The sequence below is a fragment of the Plutella xylostella genome, chromosome 17 (genome assembly GCF_932276165.1).
Source record: "Plutella xylostella chromosome 17, ilPluXylo3.1, whole genome shotgun sequence".
Lineage (NCBI taxonomy): Eukaryota > Metazoa > Arthropoda > Insecta > Lepidoptera > Plutellidae > Plutella > Plutella xylostella.
In genome coordinates, this window is record NC_063997.1 from 7,779,578 (window position 1) to 7,803,120 (window position 23,543).

Here is a 23,543-nt window from a genome sequence, read left to right on the forward strand (position 1 = left end):
GCGAGTTCTAGAGTGGTGACCACAACCAGCTGTAAGCCTTTGGGCAAGCGTGCATTGGGGCCCTCCTTTTAGCATAGATAGTAGGGTTACGCTACCACCACCGGATCGCTCGCTTGTCAAATCTGAAGTAATTTATATGGATCTGACAGATTTTAATTGCTATTGTATCAGTGGCATCACTATTGTGGCAGCTCGTATTGGCTGGATGGAAGGCCAAGTACAGAACTATGTGCCGCATCTTGGGACAGGTCTACATATTATAGTCGTCTACTGCTAGACAGTAAATGATTACAGGCTAGATAAAGATGTAGGTAAGTATAAACGTATATTAGGTTCATACCTACTCTGTGTTAATGAATCCACTTAGTAACTCGGAAGGCAAAGGGGGGATGCCCGCTTTGCCTCAGGCTAAGCATAAGATTGACATGAAATGTGATAGTACATAATCTAGTCAGCTAATGGTCGGACAGGGTGTCGGTATGTAATTTCACAGCCACCGTATGACCTAGATAGCTTCTTACTAACACCTACATAATAGTTATTCTGTTAAGCAAGATCTAAGATATACTTTTGCGCGTAAGTAACATATTCCTACTTAAGGCATATAAGTGCTTACTCACACTTCAACCTAGAATTCGTGTCACAGTGAGCGGTTAGTTCTCGAATATTGTTATAAAATAAGTTCATACCTACATTATATTTCTTTACGTAGGCAAATAAAAAATAAGCAATAAGAAAAGTTCAACCAAAATGTCCACGAAAAGGTCGCCGAGGGTGCGATAATGGAAATTAATTCTTTCACTCTCCGAACGAAGAGACGTCGTCGGGTCGAGACTTAGGGCCTAACTGATAAATGGCTTTATTTATTTAACCCAACTAACTACCCTTTCACCGATATAAGACAATATATATTTAATTAAAACTTACCGGCAATTAACGTAACTTTTACTGCACTGCAACTTGAATTAATTGTAAACTTCAGATTAAGTTACGAAATTTCACTTTCATAATCCTTTTAAATTCACTTTTACTGGCAGCACAAAAACAAATTTAAAACCGTTTAGAAAAAGAAAACAATTTTAATAAGTTCGTAATTTGAATTCGTGCGCGCGGGAACGCGGCGTCGAGCGTGCGTTCTGAAAAGTATTCGTGAGAAACTGAAACTGAAGGGGCGGTGTGGCCAGGGGCAAGACGCGTGCGCGACAAAAATGCTTGAATGAAAGCTTTTTCACACTTTCCCCAAGATATAAAATATATTTACCTCTTTTAGTGTAGCGTCGTCTAGGGGTTTTGTTCTGGGCAAAGTGCTGAAGTAGGTAGCAATCTTGTTAGCGAAAAGCGAAAAATTTCATAGTTAGGTAAAAGAAACGCTTGTAACTTTTAACGGTATTATTTTTCTTATTTACGTGCTAAAAAGCTCACAGCTTACTTATGTAGTTACTTAATATTGTTACTAACTTTTGTCGGAGGTTTACGTACTACCTGTACCTATCTGTACGTGTTAACTACCTCTATACAGATGTAGCGAAAAGATTATACCTAGTACTTAGGCCGAAAGGGGGTGATTCTGAACCACTTTAGTTCTAAGTATACGACTTTGGAAATTCAAGAAAAATATTAAATTTGTTCTCCTTTAAGTACCTACATTGTCCATAGGTACAAAGTTACGCTACCTACAAAGTTGGAATGGAAAAGAGTTATTTTTTCACGCATTTTCAAAAGTCATAGAACAAAAGTTGTTCAGATTAGATTTCAGAATGAACTCCTGACTCTCCTTAATCAACCCCCTGCAGCTTACTATACCTGCCACTTTTGCAGAACCCTGTATTGCAGCATTCTTAGTCGTGTTACGTGAACCGTAGTATATCCTCCTGACGCCCAGCCGTTATTTTATTTTTTAGGACTATCTGCCCACGGTCCTCACACAAGACTATTCCGTTTACCTAGCTTACTGCCCAGAAACTTAAACGTGAATAAATGTTGCAAAAATTATTATATAGTGTTCCTAGTGGTATGTACGGTTAATGCATTAAAAAAGGAACCAGTTTCAATAGGTTTAAATTCGAAAATCATTAGTCCTCATGTGAGGACCGTGGGCAGTTAAAAAAAGTTTAATTTATTGGTAGGAAATATATTTATATGGTAATTTGTTAGAAATAACAAAACTTATGAAATAAGAACCACTTAGGAACACATTTAACACTTTAAATCAGTCTCACATAAGTTTAGAACTTATATTTATTCTAGATAAACTCTTACACTTATCAACTATTATAATTATTGGAATCAATATAGGAACAAATTAAGATAAAATGAAAGGCTCAGCTAGCAGCTCCTGGATATCATCATCACAAAATTCAAATTCTACGGGTTCATGGAGAGTCATTTATGTCGTCATGTCATCGTCCTCCGAGAGATCTATGTCCGACATAGCTAAATCTGCTTCAATTTCTTGGATTTCGCATTATATTCTGTAAAAAATACATAAATAAGTATATCTAAAATTATAGTATAGCGGTCCAGAGTCCTCAAGTGAGGACTAAACGTTTATGTCATTGAGGACCACGGTACTCAGTCGAGTACTAATGTAAATGGATGATCATAGAATATTATTTAGAACCTTAATTGATAAAATATTACTATTCGTCTCTTGCTAATATACTTAACAATAAAGTTTTATTAAAGTTATTGTATTAAATGATTAGATCACATAAGTAAAATGAGATTACAACTTACTTAGTCGACGGTGGCCCCGCCATGGTTCCGTTTTTTGACGTTTTTACAATGAACGATTGATTATCCTCAGATGACACTTAAGACAGCTGTCAGTGATGGAATGTTAAATCCATTGATGCAATCCCAAAAAATAATGGCGGTAAATTCAAATATGGTTCAAACATAAAGTATTCGTCCTCGGAGAAGGACCGTGGGCATTTAGTCCAGAAAAAATATGTTATAGCTTGGGCAGTAACAACTATACTCGTTAAGTACTCACAGAAGGACCGTGGGCATCAGGAGGTTATATTACTATAATATTAATAATACGTTTCGTAGCCTCGGTGCGTGTATGATAATCGGTGACGATGTACTTATTACAATACTTACTTCCAAACTTCACCTTATGTCATAGGCTTCTATTTACAAGTTTTAATGATAAGGCCTGCACAGACGAGCTACTGTCCACCGGAGAACTTTTGTCCGTCGTACCATATAGGTATAGGTAGGTAGTTCATAGTTCAAACAACGCACACGAAGGACATTTTAAGATATCTTTATCATTTATCTCGGCGGACAAACTACCGGAGACTAAGGACCCCCCGTCTGCGCAGGTTTGACAGGTAGCCGGTGTTGCTTTGATGATGAAGGGCTATGAGTGTTGTGGCACTCACTGGGAGTGACCTATGTCCATTAGTAGTTAGACTGTTATTGACTGGTGGGGAGGGAGATCCACAGCAAGCATGTCTTAGATGAAGTCAACACTTCAGTCAGTCCATCTAAAACTTTCAATAGAAGTTTATATTCTCTGTTTAAGTTTTAACTAATGACATACTTGCTTTGCGCATATCTATCTACACACGTTTATTAGGTAATTTTAAATATAAACAATAGCTTTTAGAACCTAAGTTTTAAAACTTTTAGGACCTAAGTTGGAAAGCTTTTAGAATCTACTAAGCATAAAATAATGAAATGTGCCTGAAATAAATTATTATATAAGATTATGTATTATTAAAGACTGATAAAGCCAAGGTGAGTTGATATTATCATTTAAATTCCCCAGTTATTGTTTCAATCAATCCTTTATTATTTCATACCATCATCTAGTAACAATCCTGTAAATATTTCATAATGAGTAAGTAAATAAATAAAATAAATCTCAAAACAGGTATTAAAAAGCCATTGTCCATTTGAAACGTTTCAATTTAATATGATTTCTATAAACATTACCTATTGTATAATTTAAACTGTAATTGAACATTGCAAATTATGAAGTGATTTGTTGACAGAACAAAGTTTGGCTACGGGATGTGGTACAAAAGATTTGAAGGCTGATTGAGTGGTCTGGTGTTATAAAAGTAGTTGAATCGATGCGCTTGCGCAGCGGGGAGGCCGGGCGGGGCTCGGCCTCGGACGTGGCGGCAATATGGCGACTACTCGATGACGGTCTGTTCCTCTTTCACTAAGAATTCAACTGCTTCTTCCACTGTGTTTGACTCTGTGTCGATACCGTCGGTATCCACATCTGCAACAAATATATTGCTTAGTATTGTCTTGTCTTTTCGATTTACCGCAGTCATTCGGATTCACCAGTAAATTGCTGCTCCTGGCTAATTTATAAAGATCATGCAAAAAAAAAGTTTATGGCGAAGCATGCAGGATAGGATTCGTTTGCCGAATAGATAACAAATGCGTTAGGAAAGATAAGATTCGAACAAATGCTGATAAAATTGGTAAGATCACGAGTAGCCGCTTCCAGCGAGAGCGTATCGTGGCATTTGCTCAGTAAAAAAGTACCCTACAGGAGCAAAAGCTCTTCCCCCACAAAAAGGGCAAAGCTACACCGAAGAAGGAACAGAGAGAGAAAACGTGAATGGCACTGTGAGCAAATAGAAAAAGACGTCTCTATCTATACCCTATACTTCACGTAATAGAAAGACCCGTGTCCGTTCAGTTGTGGCGTCTACAAGGTCCTGCTCGAGTCTACGTAAATGTATGTATTACTCTTAATTATTATTATAATACGTACAGTTCCTGAGCTCGAGGCGGCGCGGCTTCTGCTCGGCCCACTCCTGCGCCTTCGCCTCGCGGTACTCGATGTGCTTCTTCATCTGCTCCGTGCGCTTCGCCACCAGTTCCTGCAGACAAGGGAGATTTAAGTAAAGTTCATGCTTGAACATTAATATTTAAGTGTATATGAATTACATAAATGATTAGTGGATTTTTCAGAAGAGCTCCTTTTTAGCAACTCAGCGTTTCTTCAGGACATCGCAAAAATAGTTTTGTAAGCTGACATAAAGGTAATTTTTAAAACCTTTTGTACAACATGTTTTTTCGTATATAATCAAAAGTAGGTAGTATGAACCTAAGTCATATAACAAAAGTTGTTCAGAATAACTCAGACTCTCAAGTTTACTATAATTTTTAACACCCTGTAGAAGTGGAAAACCCTGGGTTTTCCAACCCTTGGAAAACCCAGCCAATATATTATTAGATCACCATCACATACCTTGCTGGCCTTGCTGCTGCGCATGCGGTCCTTGGACTCGAACTGCGAGTAGTACTTCTTGAGGTTCTTCTTGATGTCCTTCTGCTGCTTGTCCGTGAGCAGCGTGGGCGGGCGCGGCCGCCAGTGGAACTGCGCGAACCCTTCCTTCATTACCCTGGGGATGAAGCACTAGTTAGTAAGTAGGAGGGTCAAAGGTTTTAGTTTACCTATAATATAAGGCAGCTCTATGTATCTATGGATTTGAAGGTTTTCTGAGGGAAACCGTGAGATTGGTGTATAGGCACTCTGTAGCAGATGTTTACGTCCAGCAGAGGATGATAGGTGACTAATAAAATGTAATGATGTAAATAACACAAATTCATCAGCTTACCTCCTAAGGATCTTGCCCTGGAAGGACCAGATGTAGTAGCCGCAGTCCATCTTGCACTTGAGCGAGGAGACGCCCGTCACCACGTAGCGGCCCGTCGGGTCCCACTCGATGCCGGACATCTGGGGAAATACACGGGTTTATTTACTTACTGTTACATGATAAAATAATGCTTCAGCAGGTGATATTGATTAACAAAATTATTCCTTCTATTTAGGTACGTTTTGATTCAGTGTGAATAAATTGGACATTACAGATTGCGAGTTTTATCGTTGTTAGGTACTGAAAAGTTAATAACATTTTCTACGTCGCTGATCAGAGCACAGGCCTCGGACACCATTTAATTTTCACTGCCTGAACCGTGATATAAAGATGATTAGAAGTATAAGTAGGTACACACTGGAATAGACTTCTTTACTTTTAGGCTAATAAAAAAGTCTCATAATTACCTGGTAATGATCGGAAACATTCATGATAGTGAAGTCGTTGGTATCCAAGAACTCCAGAGCACCACCGGTCAATCCCAGGTTAGCGAGCACGATGAACTGTCCCGACGGAGACCAGAACAGATGGTTGAACGGTTTCTTCTCAAACTTCTTGAGCAGGGTCGGTGCCTGGCCGGTGTTCACTTGGTAGAAGCTTATAGAGATGTTGGCCGGGTCTCCGTGGATGATAGAGAACTTGGATCCGACTGGCTCCCACGCGAATGCTTGAATTGGCTCCTTGATTTCGACGGAGTCCACCGGGATTTCCTTCTCCCTCATATGGAAGATTTCAAAGTTGTAATACATTCCGGAGTACTTGATGTCATTCTTATCCTTTTTGACTTTGGAGTAGCGGTCTACTTTCACGCAGAGGTAGTCGCCGCTCTTCTGCCAGTGGATCTTGCAGTCCGCGACGGAGAACAAGTTCTTGGAGCGAACTTCAGTGCGGTTGGGGATCTCGAGCAGCGTGACTCGCGCTGGGACGTCCTTGTCCTCCGCCACCCAGTAGGCCAGAGTGTTGTCGGTTGGCGACCAGCTGAAGTCTCTGTTGGTAAAAGATGTTTTATGATTAATAATTGAACTTGTAAAAGTGTTGGAGACACTGAAGTTACAAAAAGTGAAAATTAGTTAGAAAAACATTCCTATCATTTCCTAGAAAAACAGAAAATATCAAATTACTGTAATAGAATTTATCGTGCTGCGTATCTATAGGATTGGGCTATATCCATGATTATGGGCTGATAGATATTGCTGTAATTTCCTAACAAAATAAACTAAAACTAACAAGGACAGCATTGTATTAACTTCTGACTACAGATACCACAGAAATAAATAAAATAATTCATCCCTTTCTGACGCTGACATACACTACAAAATAATATAAAACAAAACTATAACATACCTGATACCAGGGATCTTGATGCTCTTCTTATCGAGCAGTCCGAAGCCAGGCGTCTCGTACACGGAGAGCATGTCGGCGCCGAGCCGCGCGAAGTACTTGTCGTCCTTGCTCCAGCGGAAGATCGGCCACGTCACGTACTCGTCGGGTGGCGGGAAACTGCGCTTCTCTTGACCGGTCCTGGGTTACAACAGAATACATGCATAAGATTGGTGTTTGTGTATGCTTGCTTATGCATAGTAGGCCATTAGCCACAATAAGCCCATGTAAAGTATCTTCTCTCTTAGAGAAATTTCCTCAAGCTGTATTATGATCACTTAGAAGGTAAGGGCTAATCATAACTAAATACCATGATCGGATATTTGATAAAATATTTGTCTTTCAATGACATAATATTGTGAATTAGGCCGAAGGTAACGAATTAGCAAAAATCTACTTTGATAAAGGAAGTGATCTAATCACTACCTATGCAAGCCATTTTTTCTGTCGTTACACCATCTCACCTAATATCCCAAATAATGAGTTTCTTGTCATCACCGCGCTCCCCACTTGGTGAGAACGTAACAATGTAGTTCTCGCATGGTGAGAAGGAGATGAAGCGGGCCTCCGGGTGGAAGAACTTTTGGAACTGCTGGAACTTGGGTCCGGCCCACAGCGCCACCCCTCGCCAGTGGAACGTGGCCAGGTACGTGCCGAGTGGTGACCATACTGCGTAGGTCTCCGTCCAGTTCTGGTAAGGAAGAAGTAAATAATGGTATTACTTTTTGCAGAAATACATAATTATTCTTTTAATGCTATGTGTATGTATACAATAGTGACCTTTGTAAGGTAAGGAAATCGCTTAGCTAAGGAGTGGCAAATCAACACAAATTAAGTTAAAATTATTATTACACAAACAAAATTATTATCATTTGGTCAGAGAGAAAACAAAATGCTTAAATTGCATCTAAACTGATATAAACCCAATGCGAACAATCCAGTTTGATGACATACTTTCACTTAGCAACTGCATAGCAAAGGAGTGTTTCCTGCATGTCATTAAAATTCAACTCACTGGTTCTATAATCACCTCATTTCTAATCTCCTAGTGTTTAGATAAATAGTTCTTTGAAGTCTTTAATTTTATATGCATTAATATTACATTTGCAATGGTAGCTATCCCCTTCACCTCTTGTTCAATGCTTTGTTAAATACCAGGGGATCCCACTTTATGTTGTACTCATCATATCACAACACTCCACCATTTTGTAGCAGCCCAAAACATTTTATACCTCATAATGATATCAAACAATACTTACAGGTCTCTCCTGCAAACACACGGGCTCGGGCAGGGCATTCTGCCACACCTGCAGAGCAACTCCGGTGCCGATGCCGACCAGGAACTGGTCATACGCATCTGGGTCCATGAGGTACCACTGCAGGTCCGATTGCACCTTGAAGGGCTGCGGTGCTGGCGGCTCCCACTCCTTGGGGATGTCCGCATATCTGAGAAAGGTTAAATTGTAATAAATGTGAAAAGTTATTGGGTTGGGCATTATCCTGAATGGTATTATCCTAATAGGATCTGGGTTTTTGGCACCATATTTTGCCAAATATACATAATAAACATTCATAGGTATAAAAGCTAAGTGGCACAAATAGCTGTACTGTTTACATTGACACTTGCTCAGAGGGAGTTCCTGTTAACTAATTAAAACATCACAAATGTGAGACATTATGTCTGGAGTTTTAGGATTATCAAATATAGCATTTGAAATCTATTAAATATACCTAATTATTTTGTTAAATCTTCTACTATATGGGCAAACAATATGCCTGCAGAAATGATAGATAAACAACACATTGGTACTTACTTGTGGAAATCAGTGAACAAATTCACTAAAAATGTGTGCTGCTTATCTAATTTACAATTATTTGTGGCCTTCACGGCTTCGGCGGCGTTCTGGGCGTTACTGTATTCCAAGAATATGTAACCCGTTGTGACTCCATTCTCATCAGTTGGATAATACTCATGTACAATCTTGCCAAACTTGCTGAAGATCTTGGTAATGACGCTTTGGAGCTTCTCAAGCCTTTCGGGCCCGACCTGCGGGCACCCGTCCACCACGACTACATTCTCGTAGCCGTCAGATTCCTTAGGCTTTTGCTCTAAAAGGTCGGCCAACAATTCTGCAACGTCAAAGATAGGTTATGATTTGTGACACATCATATTATGCTGATACACTGCATTATAGTTAGGTAGAAGACATAAAACAAATAACTACAGTGAAAGTTTAGCCGAAAACATAGTAAACGCTAATAATAAACGATAATAAAGCGGCAAAAAGCGTAGGTGACGCATATGGCCGGCCAAACTTTTACAACCACTTTTACCCACCTTCATCGGGAATGTCGTCAACAAAACCTTCCGGATCGTCAAAGTCAGGCTCCTCATCAAAGTTTTGCTCCTCATTATCACTTTGAGGGGTTTGATTCACTTTCTCATCGCCTTTTTTCTTAGCCATTTTGACGTTATAACGTGTGGTACCGGAAGACACGCCATTAGTGAAAGAGTGAATCATAGAGAAGATAGAAGTATGACAGCAATAAACAATATAGAATAGGGTGTGTTCGAAAATTTACTCTGAAGCCTCCTAACACATACAGAGGTATGGCAACATTATTAAAAAAATGCATTGTATATTATAATTGTCTATGGCTCTTTTTTTCAAAATAATAATAAAGCGGGAGCGGGGGACCGGGAAACCGGGAAAGTAACTTTACATTTTACACAAAACTCAAAAATGTTTAAACTAAACAAATCATAGGAAAATGATGTGATTGTGATATGAATAAAATTTGGTAATAAAACACCGTAATACCTATATAAACATTATTATTAAGTATGATATGTGTTTGTAAGTAAAAATTTCACCTTTGACGAGGGGTCACGAAAAACGTAATGTAACGGCTGAATGGTGTAGTGATTGATAATGACGATGACTGCGATGCCCGGGTTCGATTCCCGGCTGGGGCAGATATTTGTTTAAAGACAGATATTTGTACTCGGGTCTTGGGTGTTGATATTTTATATTTAGTATGTATCTAATCTGTATTAAAATTATCTTAGTATGTATTAAAAGCTGTCTGATACCCAACCCATAAAACAAGTTCTGCCTAGCTTGGGGTCGGATGGCCATGTGTGAGATGTCCCCACATATTTATTATTAATTTATTTACTTATCTAAATCCACGTATTTTTCCAGCTGCAGTTAACTACCTGTTTATGTATTAAAAGTTTACCCCGGCCGGATTCAAGCCAGTATGGTGACGTTGGCCACTGCCACGTTCCAGTCACCACGCAGGTACCTTCTAACTAACTAAGTATCCTATGTATTCTATAAAATTTATAGTAAGTATAAAGTACCTATATTTATGGGTATACCTACCTATCTAATTAATTCTCTGCAAAATCAAGATACACGAAACGCAAGGCTACTAAATGAGCTTGTCCTTGACTCTACGCAAGATCCTACTCACAAGGTGTATCTACCTAGGTGACGAAGCCGCGAAGGTCGAAAGATGTGATCATCACATCGGTGTTGTTAAGGTACTTACAGGTACAACTCTACATAACATTACGTTATCAATAAGGCCATAGGTAGGTACCTAATAGACATGAAAATGTTTATGTTACATTCACACTTACTTAAGTTGAGTTACGCAAGTAGGTACCTATGGATGGTATTCTTTTAAAATAATAATTATTCATGTAAGTGTATGTGCAGTTGCCTTAAAAGAAAGAAGCTGATTGCCGATCCCGGCGCGGCAGTAGGGCTTACACATAAAAAGTTATATTATCAAAAACGTATGCTAGGAATTAACCGCTAGTCATCGATATAAGATAACTTACTTCTAGATACCCAAACGCTCCCCAAACCCAGTGGAGTGAGAATTACTAATCCTACCACACAATACATGCCATATAGAAAAAGCCAAAGTATTCTAATTTTCTTTCCCAGCTATGACTGGGTCGAACAAGGGCGTACCCAGGTAGGAGCAGGGGGGGGCAGCTGCCCCCCCCTAGAAGATAAAATAAACGTAAATTTTCCTGCCAAGTGGGAATTAAAAACGTGTTACTTACTTACTGTGCGCAATATGAAGTGTTGGAAACAAAGTATCTTTTCTTTTTAGTCAGATATTTTGATTTCATATTCTTTTATCTATAATGTTTCAAATGTTTCAATATAACCCAACCGACCATCATCTCGGAACAGGTATGAGCTGCCCCCCCCTAGCTGAAATCCTGGGTACGCCCTTGGGGTCGAAGTAAGTAGTTTCTCAGTTCAACCACATCGTATACCCAACATAGCTCGCTAGGGCGTCACCTCACCTCTCGTCTCGTTCACCGTCGATCGACGACCACTCACGTAAAACCTGTCCCCAGTCTGCCCGCCATTGTGGCCGAGAACGCTGGTTTGTGTTACCGCGCTTTTCATCCAGTAGAAACTCTACAATAAACTTATCCCGAGTTTTCCCGCGAAAGGTAATTTCCGGTTCCTTCGGGCTGTGTTCCGTTTTTAAATTTATGGTTATCCGTGCTTGTGATTGTGTTTTGTTTTAGTTGTGGAATATTTTAAAGCCGGTGTGTAGAGTTTACCGTAAGCCTATTTTGTTTGCTGTGGGAAGCATTTCTGCCGCTTTTCAATGGTAGTATGTTTCTTTGAGGCTATTGGTGGATTGGTGCACGTGTACTTAATACATCTATATAGACGAGTTATGCCGTTAGTTCGTAACTTTAACTTGTTTATCAACTGACGCTATCGTCTTGTAGACTTCTGTACAATCACGTAGAGGCCGTACCTATAAACAGGGAATAACATCACGTTCTTTTAATGTGGATGACGAATTAACGAAGTTATTAACTTCGCTGGTGACTTAATCGATTGTTAAACAACTCTAAATTAATTTAAGCGTCAGTATATTTTCTGTAAACTAGGTATACTTATCTGTGACTAAATAGGTAAGTACTTAAAGTTAGTATAACTTCATAATTAAGTATAAGTTAGTACTTACTTACTTTATTAGTTAAGCATTTACATATTAGTTAGTCATTTACTATATTGAAACAAGTGCACAAGTACTTACCTAACCTAATATATTAAGTATGTGCGTATTAGGTACTACATACCTAACGTGACCATTTATTTTTTTTATCAAAGCGGGACACCTGCGGAATTTCATTTTTTATATTTATCTAATCATTTTGTAAAGTTGGTATGTTTAGGATACCTAAGTACTTACTATGCTTTTATAAATATACCAGACACTACATAAATCCGAATCACTTTTTTACGAATATGAAAATAACGTTTTTTTAATTATGAATTTCATAGTTTTAGTAAATTTTAAGTTTCCGAATAACAAAAATTACGTAAAGTTGATAAACGAAATTTCAAACAACAGATTTATTAAAATGACCAAAGTAAATTTTACGAATCTTATAATTTCGATGTTTTAACGATTTTTTACTATATCGAATTGTTTAAATAACAAATCCCGAAGATTTAATATTCCGAAAACACAAATCCCCGAATAACTTAGTTAACAATTTAATATTTTTTTTGGTTTGCTCGGCTTTGTTTTTCGACATCTTTGTGCACCTAAACGCTCCTCCTCGCTTTGCTCGTCGTCGCACCTATCTTTAGGTTTAGGTTCTAAGGTTTTTTAGGTTAAACACCGTAAAAAGCCGAGCCATTGTTTTGCTCTATTGTGTAACTTAACAACAAATACTACAAATAGTTTTCTATTTAACAATATTTTTACTCCGCTCCGCTTTGTTTTTCGATATCTATGTGCACCTAACACGCTCCTCCTCGCTTTGATCGTCGTCGCACCTATCTTTAGGTTTTGGTTCTAAAGTTTTTGAAACGTTCATTTTATTTACAATTATCATATTTTCGGTCCGGATTTGATATTTTGGTGATTATAATAAATCTGTATTTTATTTTTCGTATACTAAAGTAATCGTATTTTTTTACGTTTGTGTATTTAACAATCGTAATAACAAACCTTCGTGATTATTATATTTATCTAAGTATTCGATTTTTATAAATCTATATTTAAAAAATTGTTATTGCAATATTTTGATAATTAGGTACATATTCGGTGTTTCAAATTCGGAAAATAGTTTTTCGGAATTTTTGGGTGTTCTCATACCAGACGCTTCAAAATTCTTTAACATCATATTTGATTTTTAAAATAATTTGAGTAGTTTAATTTAAAGTTCTTATCAATAGTGCATGTTATCTTATTTTCACATTCATAAAAGTTAATACAGATTACTTTTTTGGAAAACATGTACTCCCACGCATTTCTTATTTGTTAGAAGAGCGAAATAAATTTATATACACGATAGAGCAAGAGGGAGTCAATGATCGTCACTGAACGAAGTTACTCGCGGAGTCTCGGTGGAACTCGGACTCATATTACTCTCCCTATAGTCTATGTGAGTAAGTGATAAGAAGATAATTCATTGTCTCAAGTGATTAAAAGAAAGAAAGGAAATATGGGATGAAGTTACAAAATGTAGGTAATTTAAATTATCGTTTGGTCTGTTTAAGAAAGCGGGACATTTTTGCCCTCGCGGGGGACAGCGGGACGGACAGCTTGAAAGCGGGACTGTCCCGCCCAAAGCGGGACGTATGGTCACGTTATACATACCTAGTTAAGTTATTACATAGGCAATCCTATGGTATGTTTTCGTTTCAGGTTCTTTATGTAGTTAATTAGGTTATCATGGAAAAGTTTCAATCGTAGTAAAATATGTTAAGTACCTACCTACTTACCTTAATTTGTTCTATTTTAATGTAATAAGTACTTACAAATAAATAAAAAATCTATAGTTAGTTACATAGGGAATGTGCACTACTATACCTTACGAAGAACTACGAACAAATACTTAGTTACACCTACGTTCAAAGGGCAATCACTTTAATTGGCTCAAATTGTTACCACCTATTTGATCACGATTATAGATAGACGCATAATTTGTATGAACGAATAATTGATACAAGGCGTGCCACAGGTCACAATGTCATCTAATAAGTACCCCACAAATTCGCTTCCCTTTGAATATTGGTAATACCATAGACTAATATGGTAATACCTACGTAGAAATGGTAAATGTATTGCAGTTGCAAAACCTACCCGAACCCAATCAAGCTAATCGCCTATTTGATCATCCTTATTCCAGCATACTATGGGTTGGATAGCCCTGTCGGTGTTAGTCCTAGTCTCCGAGGCACAGGCTCAGGAGGTCTGTCTGTCGGCTGAGGAGGACCCGTACCTTCTGTTCGGGACCAAGACCGCCTACAACTTCGCTCACACCGCCGGGATCTCGACCACCCGCATACAGGATGTTATTGGTGAGTATAAGTACCTATAATAATCTAACCTAACCAACGTTACAACGTTTACAATCTTTATATAAGTATATGGTATGTATGTATATATATAAGTATCTATTATATTTGTATGTATGTATCTAAGTATTTATTATTAAAACATAAAAAATATCACTAGTATTTAAATGCAATACGTGTACACCTTCCTCTTCTACTCAATAAGTCTCTCATTCACTCTAAGGTTGCCTGGAAGAGATCGCTTTTAGCGATAAGGCCGCCTATTGTGCTTACTCCGTTTGTAATTTAATGTATGTTGTGTGTTTTGTTCAATAAAGTTATATTGTATTGTATTGTAATGTAACGTCTGACAGTCGCATAACTTTCGGACTATCAGATTTTGATTAAAAAATACAATTCGAAAGTCTTTCGAGATTATAAACACATAACGTCATAGACACAATAAACTTATAACATCCCTTTTTTCGGCTGTTAAAAAGGCATGTGGCATAAGCTTTGTTGACAACTCATTTACTTACAGCCACACACCCTAAAAGCATAAAAGAAACGCATAAAAGTTTAAGGTCGAGCTTGTCGTTTGGCTTTAACGAAGCTTTCAAATACTAACTATAATATTATAAATGCGAAAGTAACTGTGTCTGTCTGTCTGTTACTCTTTCACGCCAAAACTACTGAACGGATTTGAATGAAATTTGGCATACATAGGGTCTAGACCCTGGGAAAGAACATAGCTACTTTTATCCCGGAATTCCCACGGGAAAACTTTTTAAGGCGAAGCGAAGCGCGCGGGCACAGCAGTACACTTATAAATGCACTTGTGCCTATATTTATTTCTTCTCTTGGTCATAAATTTATAGAATAATGTAGGTAGGTACTTTACCTAGGTAGCATAATAGTATTCGTGACACGGCTGTGAAACATTAACTTAATGTGCACAGAATATGGTCATTAGGTAAGTGTAGGCCCCAACTTCCTGCAATTTAGTGATTTCTTCAAATGAAACCAAAAAAGTTTACAGTTAAGTTCAAATACGAGTCTATTCTTAATTTCATACGATTAACTATTTTAGTATATTACGAGCATACCTACGTATATCTGATAGTATTTAAGATATATTGACTATTGGTACCAAATCTGCCGTTCTGGCCAACTTTTCGTCCACTAACACTAGTCTAATGAACGTTTTCATAATTTTTAATAGGTAAGTACAGTACCTACGTAACCTACCGGCAAAGATTGAGTGACTTAGTTAATCCTTAATGACTTTTGGGAACTTTGCCAACAACTCTTTACCTACTAAGAAAGTCTTGACCGTAACATATACTACCGTAAGTATAGTAACTATATGTAAATAGTAAGTAAGTAAAAATAGTAAAAAAATGATTATTTGCACATAAAACACATAATAAGTAAAATTTAAATCTTATTTTACAAAACAAAAAGTATTTTTGCGCACATCTTATATTTAAAATCACAAAATGAACAGGGGCCCCCGAACTAAGCTTTGCCCGTATCTCGGGGTACCATTAAAAATCAAAATCTTATTGAAAGTAACATCAGTAATATAAAATAAAATGTAATATTCTAAAAAAAAATATTTAGTTATAATAAAAATATATGAGCTAAGTTTATCTCACTCACTCACTTAGCTACATATATAAATCATATCAAACTTTGAAGGTACTAAACACTTAAGTACAACAAACTTAATGTATAATACACTTTAGAAATAAAATTGCCTCAATAAACAATTCAATATAAGTACCTTATGTACGTACTTATATTATTTTATTAATGTTAGTAGGTAAGTAAACAAAAGTTTCTGTAAGTACTTAAATGTTTTTCCAATCTCACCGCATCGAATGCATATATTATGGCATACATGCCTATTAATATTTAATTCAGATCCATCCATCGTGTAAAGAAGCGAAGGGGTCACAGTAACATTCAATTCGACGGTTTCAATCTAGATACAGTAATACCTAGACAGGCACTGTGCCTAATTGGCAGTCCAGCCTTTCGTCGAGCGAATCCGGTATGAGATCGATGTAGAATAGACAGAGTTATATCACGAGTGGACTATTCAGAACACCGGAGCAATCCGGAACTTCCAAAGCAATCAGACAGTTCCTATAGGTAGGTAGGCAGCAGGCAGTACTTAACTATCCATCTCTTTTTTAAAGGTGCACATTGGGCTCAGTTTTTCACTTCAGTAAATATTAGTAAAGCATTCAGCCAATCACAGTGCTGAATTCCATAATCAAGTTCAGCTTCTACTTTCTCAAGTGTAAAACTCCCTGTGGATCACACCTCTCTATGCATATTTCTTTAACTATTATTTACCAATCACTACTATGTGCTTATGTATATTTTCTGGTAAATAAGCAAACTGAAAATTAGGAATAAATAGAGGCTATATACTTTACGCTTCAGGAATTTCCAGGCACCTCTGAATAGCGCAAGCCCGCATTCGATGCAGTAGGGAGGTATTACGAGGCACAACACAGATAGTTAGGTAGCCACTGTACTGTGCTAATACCGGGATAGGTTGACCTAGATTGAGTTTTTCTCTCGCATGGAGTAACTCCCTCTGGGGACATTGTTGATGGAAATAGCCTCCCCCCACGCTCGAGTGGCTCATTGGATAGGTCGACCATTTTGTGATTAATGCGACGTGAATGTGTGTCATCAAGGAATATAACATAGTTGTTGCAAAAGTGGTATGATGAGCGGAAAAGGAGATTCAGGGCCAGTCTTTCGGACCAACTTTTGCTATTGCAAAGAACATTCATAGTAAAAAAATACACGTGACCAATAAAGTTTTTTGAACGTATTTATACGTTTACGGATACGTTAATAAACGCAATAAATGATGTGTTAAACCTGCAAAGTGGGTCTATTGACATAATTCCAACACAAATCCAACGACCAGCTACATAAAATTTATCGCCAGTTAATCCCTTCCCTTCCTATACCTAGGTAGGTATGTAGGTATAGGTAAATTACAGGTAGCGATCAAATTGTAAGTAGGTAAATAGATTTCCAGGATGATTGATCATGGATCTAAGTACTAACAGTAGGTATGATGAATCACCATGCATGGTTAGTATTGTATATCTCTACCTACTTACTTGTGCTTACACAAACACAATGAAGCTATCAACTGGCAATACCCTACCTACCTGCAGTAAACGATTGGCCATGTGCTACCATGGAATACAAATAATGCTCACATAACGCCTAACAATGTTAACCGTTATTATCAGAGCGCGGTATATTTATACGGTCGCTGATATAAAGAAACCATAGACTAATACACTAATAAGAAACCAAATGGAAATAGGAGACTGGGAGAAATAGCTCACTCTAATCGAAGGCTTTTTAATGCTCTTTGCTAATCTAAATAATGTGCAAACGCTGACTTTGTCCCTGAATATATTAAATTCCTAACGTTCTCGCAAGAGTGCATTCGTATAGCTAAACGACTTTGTTTTTACGAGTGTATTTACTAAGATCATTGTAATTTAAATGGGAGTATTACCAGCCGACAAACAGCTCAGTTGTTTGGCTGATATTGTAAAATATATTCGTTTTAAGGGTTATTGTAATCGAACACTTTAATTACATAGTACTTAATATAATTTTTCCAGGATGCAGTCCAATAGCGTTTTGGTCACTGAACCGGCACGGCTCCCACAATCCCGAGCTCAACGAAATAAACGAACTGCAGAGACTCCAAGACTTGCGGGACAACATCATCGCCAACTACAAGAATGGAAACTTTAGGAATACTAACGTAAGTACATGAAGTTACCATCATCAGCTAATAGTCGGCAATTGGTGTCCGTAGGCATCTCTCAAAGAGCTACATAAGGACATTTCACTCCGTCATCGGCATTCCTTGTCCATTTAGTCCAGTCAATAAATGACCCAAAAAGAATGCATCATATTTTCTAAACCGATTCATAAACGAAAAAGATGAATAGGTTAGAAGTTGTAGATTTTTAAATTCCCTTTTAGAATATATATAGATATGCTGGTTAATGTCCAACCCGCCTAAAGTTACGGCTATTTTAAACTTGAAAAAGTTACTGACATAACTCACCGAGTTAGTGAGCTTAAGTGTAAGTAAAATAGCTGTAACTTTAGACGGGTTGGACATTAACCAGCATATCTATATATATTCTTAAAGGAAATTTAAAAATCTACAACTTCTTTCCTATTATTTTTTTTCGTTTATGAATCGGTTTAGAAAATATGATGCATTGTTTATGAATGTTTTGACTTGAATAGATTTTTTTTGTGAATTTTAACTTTTTCAGTGGGTAATAACTCGAAAACGGTTAGGAATTAGAAAAAGATGTATGATATAAAAGTTGTAGGTAATTTAAAGAACTCCATTTTATGCTTTGAAAATATTTCTCTGCGATGCATCATTTTCGAGATATAAGCGAAAAACCAAAAATTCGTACCTTTACCCCCCTCTCCTCCCCCCCGCTCATCACCTAGGAGTCAGGACTTTTGATATGTTAACAACCTAAGCCCCCTGAACAAGTTTCTGAAGGAATCGCTTAGTTACCTGCTCACGCACTCTACACCTCATTCCTTGACTGGACTAATTCCCGCAACAACACCAGATATTTATGTCAAACAATATCATCGGTTTAGCGTTTTCGAGGGCTTACCACTTTACGTCTGCCTCTTATACCCTGACTACACCTATCGAGTAGAGTGACCACTTTCATTGGTCGAGGATCGGACAAGGATGACTCGCCATTCTACTCGGTAGGTGTAACAAGGATAATAGAGTCTTTACATTAGCCTTCATAAGGACTATTTTATCTGATTTCGAAGTGCCTTCCCATTACGCTCCCCTAATCAAGCCACTAACAAACGCTATCAATCCCCAGCAACGCATGTGCACATCCGACGTGAACCTGCTAGAACGATGGCAGTGGAGCGCGCGGCACACGGCAGCTAGCGCGGGCGAGCTCACCAGCGAAGGCTACGTCACCGCGCAGAACCTGGCGCAGGCCTGGAGGCAGCGCTACCCGGGGCTCTTGACTGACAATAGACATGATTACTTGGTGAGTGGAGAGTAAGCTAGTTAACCCAGACCCAGATTCTTTGGGAAGAGCGCAAGTGAGACATGATGCAGATAAGTAAATAGTTACCTTACTATAGGAAGCAGCCCTATCACAGTCTATTGACATCGGTCCGGACCTCTTGGATAAAGAGTGACTCTTATTTATCTTCCATCTGGATAGCCCACAACGTAAGTAAAAAGCTGGCTACAGGAAACAGTGATAAAGAACCTGGGCAGATTCTGATCGTTCAAAACTTCTAGACTCTCATATACGCTTATTGCGCTGACTAACAATCTAGACCATCTAGTCACTCGTGCCGGTAGCAAATGCTCAGTCGTGAGTCTCCTGTAGCGGTGGCAGTGGAGCGCGCGGCACACGGCGGCGAGCGCGGGCGAGCTCACCGGCGAGGGCTACGTCACCGCGCAGCACCTGGCGCAGGCCTGGAGGCGGCGCTACCCGGGGCTCTTGACTGATAATAGACATGACTACTTGGTAAGAGACCAGATAAAGAACGGGTCTTTTACCTATCTTCATTTTGGATAGCAGCTTCTGGATTCTGGTCTTTCGTAACACCCGTAGCTGCTTGACGCATAGTATTATGGAATTCAAGGTGCTGATTACTATAATAATATGGTGAGTGCCGACAGTCTTTGTTTACAACACTCTCGAGTCTAGACATCGGCTGACGGTTTATTATTTTATAGCTGGAAAGTGAAGAGCTGACAAGTGAAGGCTACAGAACCATCTTTAAATACATAAACATCAAACTGTGAACGGTAGAAATTCCGCTCTCTCCTATTATAACTCCTTATAAACTAAAGCAAAATCATAACACTGAATCCCTACTTATGTGTTTCCAGTTCAAGTACCTGAACGACCGTAGATCGACGAGCTCATTCCGCGCCTACACTGAGGGTCTCTTCCGTGCGCAGGCGCAGGACCAAGACATACCGAATGCTAGCGACGAGAAATTACTCACGGTGAGATGAGCTTTCATATTTATTGTAACTTTGTAGCAAAGGTGTAACAATGGCCTTACCGCTGAACATAACATAAAGTACTTATCCTTATCAGAGTTCCCTGTAGTAAAACAAAGCAATTTTATTTCAGCCCTACAAGTTCTGTCCAGCATGGACGAAAGATGTGGAACAGAATAACGAAACCACATCCTACCAGCTCATCTTTGAATCTAAGCAGGAGTACAGAGACGTAAGTACATAATTACATATTATGAAACAACACACTGTACATTGCAACAAAAATAAAACCAACTCAGCATTACCGTTCCATAAGTCACAGTGTTCAGCCAAGGAATTAAACATACTTTTTGCCCAACAAAACATAAACCTATGATTAATTAAAAGAAGTTGATGAGGACAACATAAATAACTTAATATTCCTTGTCTCCACAGATGATCAACAACATCTCCCTCCGGCTCGGGTTCAACTATGAGATAGACAAGGAGAGCATCAAGCGCATGTACCAGATGTGCAGATACAACAAGGCGTGGGACATCGCGCAGATATCGCCGTGGTGCGCTGTGAGTAACTATTTCATATCTTATTATGTCTTTGAGCTCTAGGTATAACCCTGATCAGGGTCTCTGGAGCTGATGATGATGATACCTAGAAACAATGTAATAAATCAAATCTGCATGATATTCAGTTGGGTTACAAAATAATACCTACCAAAGTGGCAGCTGTAAATAAAATGAGACGCTCGACTACCGTGAACAATTTTATGGGAACAATGGGTGTAGCCTGATCACCTACAACCGTGATCTTGACCTCGTTACCTTTTAAATAAAAACCCGTGGGATTTCCGGGACACATGTATTCCGTTATAAATTAGGAATAAAAAACTCAATCGAATTTACTCTCCCATTTCCAGGCCTTCACAAAGAGTGACCTGCAACGTCTAGAATACGCAGAGGACCTGGAGACCTACTATAAATACGGTTACGGCTCTCCGATCAACCAGAAACTCGGATGCGGCTTAGTTAAAGACATGTTCGACTTCTTCCAACATCAAATTGAAAGTGGAGGTGAGTGTCATGAGTTCATGACTTTCAGCTGAGACTATTATAATGGATTTCACTCTAATAATCGAACATCCGTATTAAAAGAACTCATAAGAATCTGCCAGATAAATATCTGACCCCACGTTCCCCGATACGTAAGGTTTATTCGAATTGAGTCGATTCGAAATACAAGGAAGCATTTATTTCTGATTGACATTGAAATTTGTGTGTTTCGCGGCTATATACAAACTATACACATACTACAAACCCTTTTAGTCCAACTCTACGAATGCTGCGGTTAACATCAACCCCTAAATTTTCCCACAGATATCCCCCAACAGCCCCGAGCTAAAATCTACTTCACGGACGCTCCCACCCTCCTACTCACTCTGACGTCACTCGGCGCTCACCGGCAAGTCACTCCGCTGACGGGCGACAACTACCGGACTCAGGTGCAGCAGAGAAAATGGGTGACGTCGACTGTCGCGCCTTATAACGCGAACCTCGCCGCCGTGTTGTACAAGTGAGTTGTAGTATGAGATAAGTAAAATCTAAGAAAGAGCGAGTAAGGGAACCGGATGCGATTTTTATACATTTCTCAACATCGTCGACGCGTTTAAATATGTTCGATGATGGCCGTCGGTGCCTTACAAGTCACAACGACTTTAAATATTTGTAAAAAAATAGACATTCCCTCAGCAGCCATCTTGAAATCAAAATGGGGGAAGAATATCCGTTAAATTCTATATTCTATTACAGTTAAATTAGGAAACAATAACTTACCTTCTTATAAATATCTTCTCAATTTCCAGATGCGATCCAAACAGCAACTACCAAATCCAGGAGAAATACCAAGTGCTGTTTCTTGAAAACGAGCAACAAATGGTTTTAGACAACTGTCGCGTCGGCCTCTGCGATTGGTCGCTCGTGAAACAGAAATATGGCAACACCTCAAGCTGTGATATGCAGTTTTGCAACGCCGCAAATTCACTCAACAGCTTATTCGGTATTAGCTTGGCGTTGTTAAGTTTGGTTGTCCGGTACATTTCTGTTTAAGTTTATCTGTAAAATGTTAGAAAACAATTTAATAGAGTATAGCTTGTACCTGTTGTATATTGTTATATGTAGATTCCAAAGTTTAATAACCCACCCAAGCCATTCATACTATGTAGATACCAACAAACTAAAATGTATGATATGCGTAACTTTAATCATAGAATCGTAAGATAAATTTGAATGAAATACTTGTTGACTATGTTTGTTACAATTTCTATTAGTTTTAAGAAACCCACATTTTTTATATTAATTATGTACTTACCTTATTTTTTACTGTTGTTAGTGTCCGTAAGCCAATATACATTTATACCACCGTTAAACAAGAATTGATTCATGAAGTATACAACATTTTATTCGTATTCCTGTTTTCATAGTATGTTGATGTTAAAGATGTTTTTATCTGACTGTTAATACCTACTTATATCTTTACGGTCTTATTCATAAAAAAACCTTAAAGTAGGTTTACTGAGCTCAATAGTTACGGAACTCATTAAGCCTATTTGAGGTTTCGTAAAAATCTCTATTCATAATAGTTCCGTAAACCTTCAGTAACTATAGTGATGCTAATAGATTTCACAGACCAAACATTTTGACATTTACCCTATTAAGTTGCCGGTCCGACGAAACCATAAACAAAAATAGCGAAAACTTTCATTCATTTATCAATCTCTATTATCTATGTTAGCCACGGTGCGGCACTTAAAAAAGTTTACGTTGGCTTAAAGGCGCAGTTGGCCAAGCCAAAACCCACAAAAAAAATAATTAAATTTTTACGTTACCATGGCAACTTATTTTCAGCAAATATTAACTCACAACAAATGTCAAATCGTCAATAAAGCAGAACAGCTGTTGACCGGCCGCCATGTTTTTGTACAAGAGGAGGCTTACGGAAGGTGTATAGTAGGGTCCAGCCAACTTTAGCATATCAAGGTTTTACGAATCAGTTGGAGAGTTCTTTAGCGCTATTGATCGTTTATGAATAAAGTTTTTTTGACATTTGCT

The 23,543-nt window shown here is 38.3% G+C and overlaps 2 protein-coding genes and 1 long non-coding RNA gene across 4 annotated transcripts; 1 reads left to right on the plus strand and 2 right to left on the minus strand.

Moving 5' to 3' along the window:
• Nucleotides 1-2,169: 2,169 nt before the first annotated feature.
• Nucleotides 2,170-3,024, minus strand: LOC125489802. The gene is made up of 2 exons (XR_007267242.1): nucleotides 2,737-3,024; nucleotides 2,170-2,471 (listed from the first exon to the last, which is right to left on the minus strand). It is a non-coding gene; the product is annotated as an uncharacterized LOC125489802 (long non-coding RNA).
• Nucleotides 3,025-3,778: 754 nt separating this feature from the next.
• On the minus strand, nucleotides 3,779-9,536 carry LOC105388969 (eukaryotic translation initiation factor 3 subunit B). Its single transcript, XM_011560015.3, has 10 exons — nucleotides 9,352-9,536; nucleotides 8,828-9,143; nucleotides 8,273-8,459; nucleotides 7,478-7,704; nucleotides 6,978-7,154; nucleotides 6,041-6,620; nucleotides 5,595-5,713; nucleotides 5,225-5,378; nucleotides 4,745-4,853; nucleotides 3,779-4,240 (listed from the first exon to the last, which is right to left on the minus strand). Exons 1-10 carry the CDS (start codon nucleotides 9,533-9,535, stop codon nucleotides 4,149-4,151), a joined length of 2,145 nt encoding a protein of 714 aa, XP_011558317.2. The 5' UTR covers nucleotide 9,536; the 3' UTR covers nucleotides 3,779-4,148.
• Nucleotides 9,537-11,360: 1,824 nt separating this feature from the next.
• On the plus strand, nucleotides 11,361-22,964 carry LOC105388970 (multiple inositol polyphosphate phosphatase 1). Of its 2 annotated transcripts, none has more exons than XM_038109097.2 (10): nucleotides 11,361-11,499; nucleotides 14,209-14,380; nucleotides 18,028-18,173; nucleotides 19,288-19,464; nucleotides 20,325-20,444; nucleotides 20,575-20,673; nucleotides 20,877-21,005; nucleotides 21,356-21,509; nucleotides 21,813-22,008; nucleotides 22,298-22,964. In XM_038109097.2, exons 2-10 carry the CDS (start codon nucleotides 14,215-14,217, stop codon nucleotides 22,539-22,541), a joined length of 1,431 nt encoding a protein of 476 aa, XP_037965025.2. In that variant the 5' UTR covers nucleotides 11,361-11,499; nucleotides 14,209-14,214; the 3' UTR covers nucleotides 22,542-22,964. The 2 variants fall into 2 exon arrangements, with proteins under 2 accessions (XP_037965025.2, XP_037965024.2); XM_038109096.2 differs by having other exon boundaries at nucleotides 11,398-11,663.
• Nucleotides 22,965-23,543: the final 579 nt, after the last annotated feature.

Excerpts from the sequence above, each read along its gene's own strand:
- LOC105388969 (XM_011560015.3), bottom strand. The coding sequence starts at position 9,535 with ATGATTCACTCTTTCACTAATGGCGTGTCTTCCGGTACCACACGTTAT. Across the intron at positions 8,460-8,827 it reads TTGTTCACTGATTTCCACAA|ATATGCGGACATCCCCAAGG; the intron begins GTAAGTACCAAT and ends AACCTTTCTCAG. Across the intron at positions 4,854-5,224 it reads GCAGCAGCAAGGCCAGCAAG|GAACTGGTGGCGAAGCGCAC; the intron begins GTATGTGATGGT and ends CCTTGTCTGCAG.
- LOC105388970 (XM_038109096.2), top strand. Across the intron at positions 14,381-18,027 it reads CCGCATACAGGATGTTATTG|GATGCAGTCCAATAGCGTTT; the intron begins GTGAGTATAAGT and ends TAATTTTTCCAG. Across the intron at positions 21,006-21,355 it reads AGATATCGCCGTGGTGCGCT|GCCTTCACAAAGAGTGACCT; the intron begins GTGAGTAACTAT and ends TCCCATTTCCAG.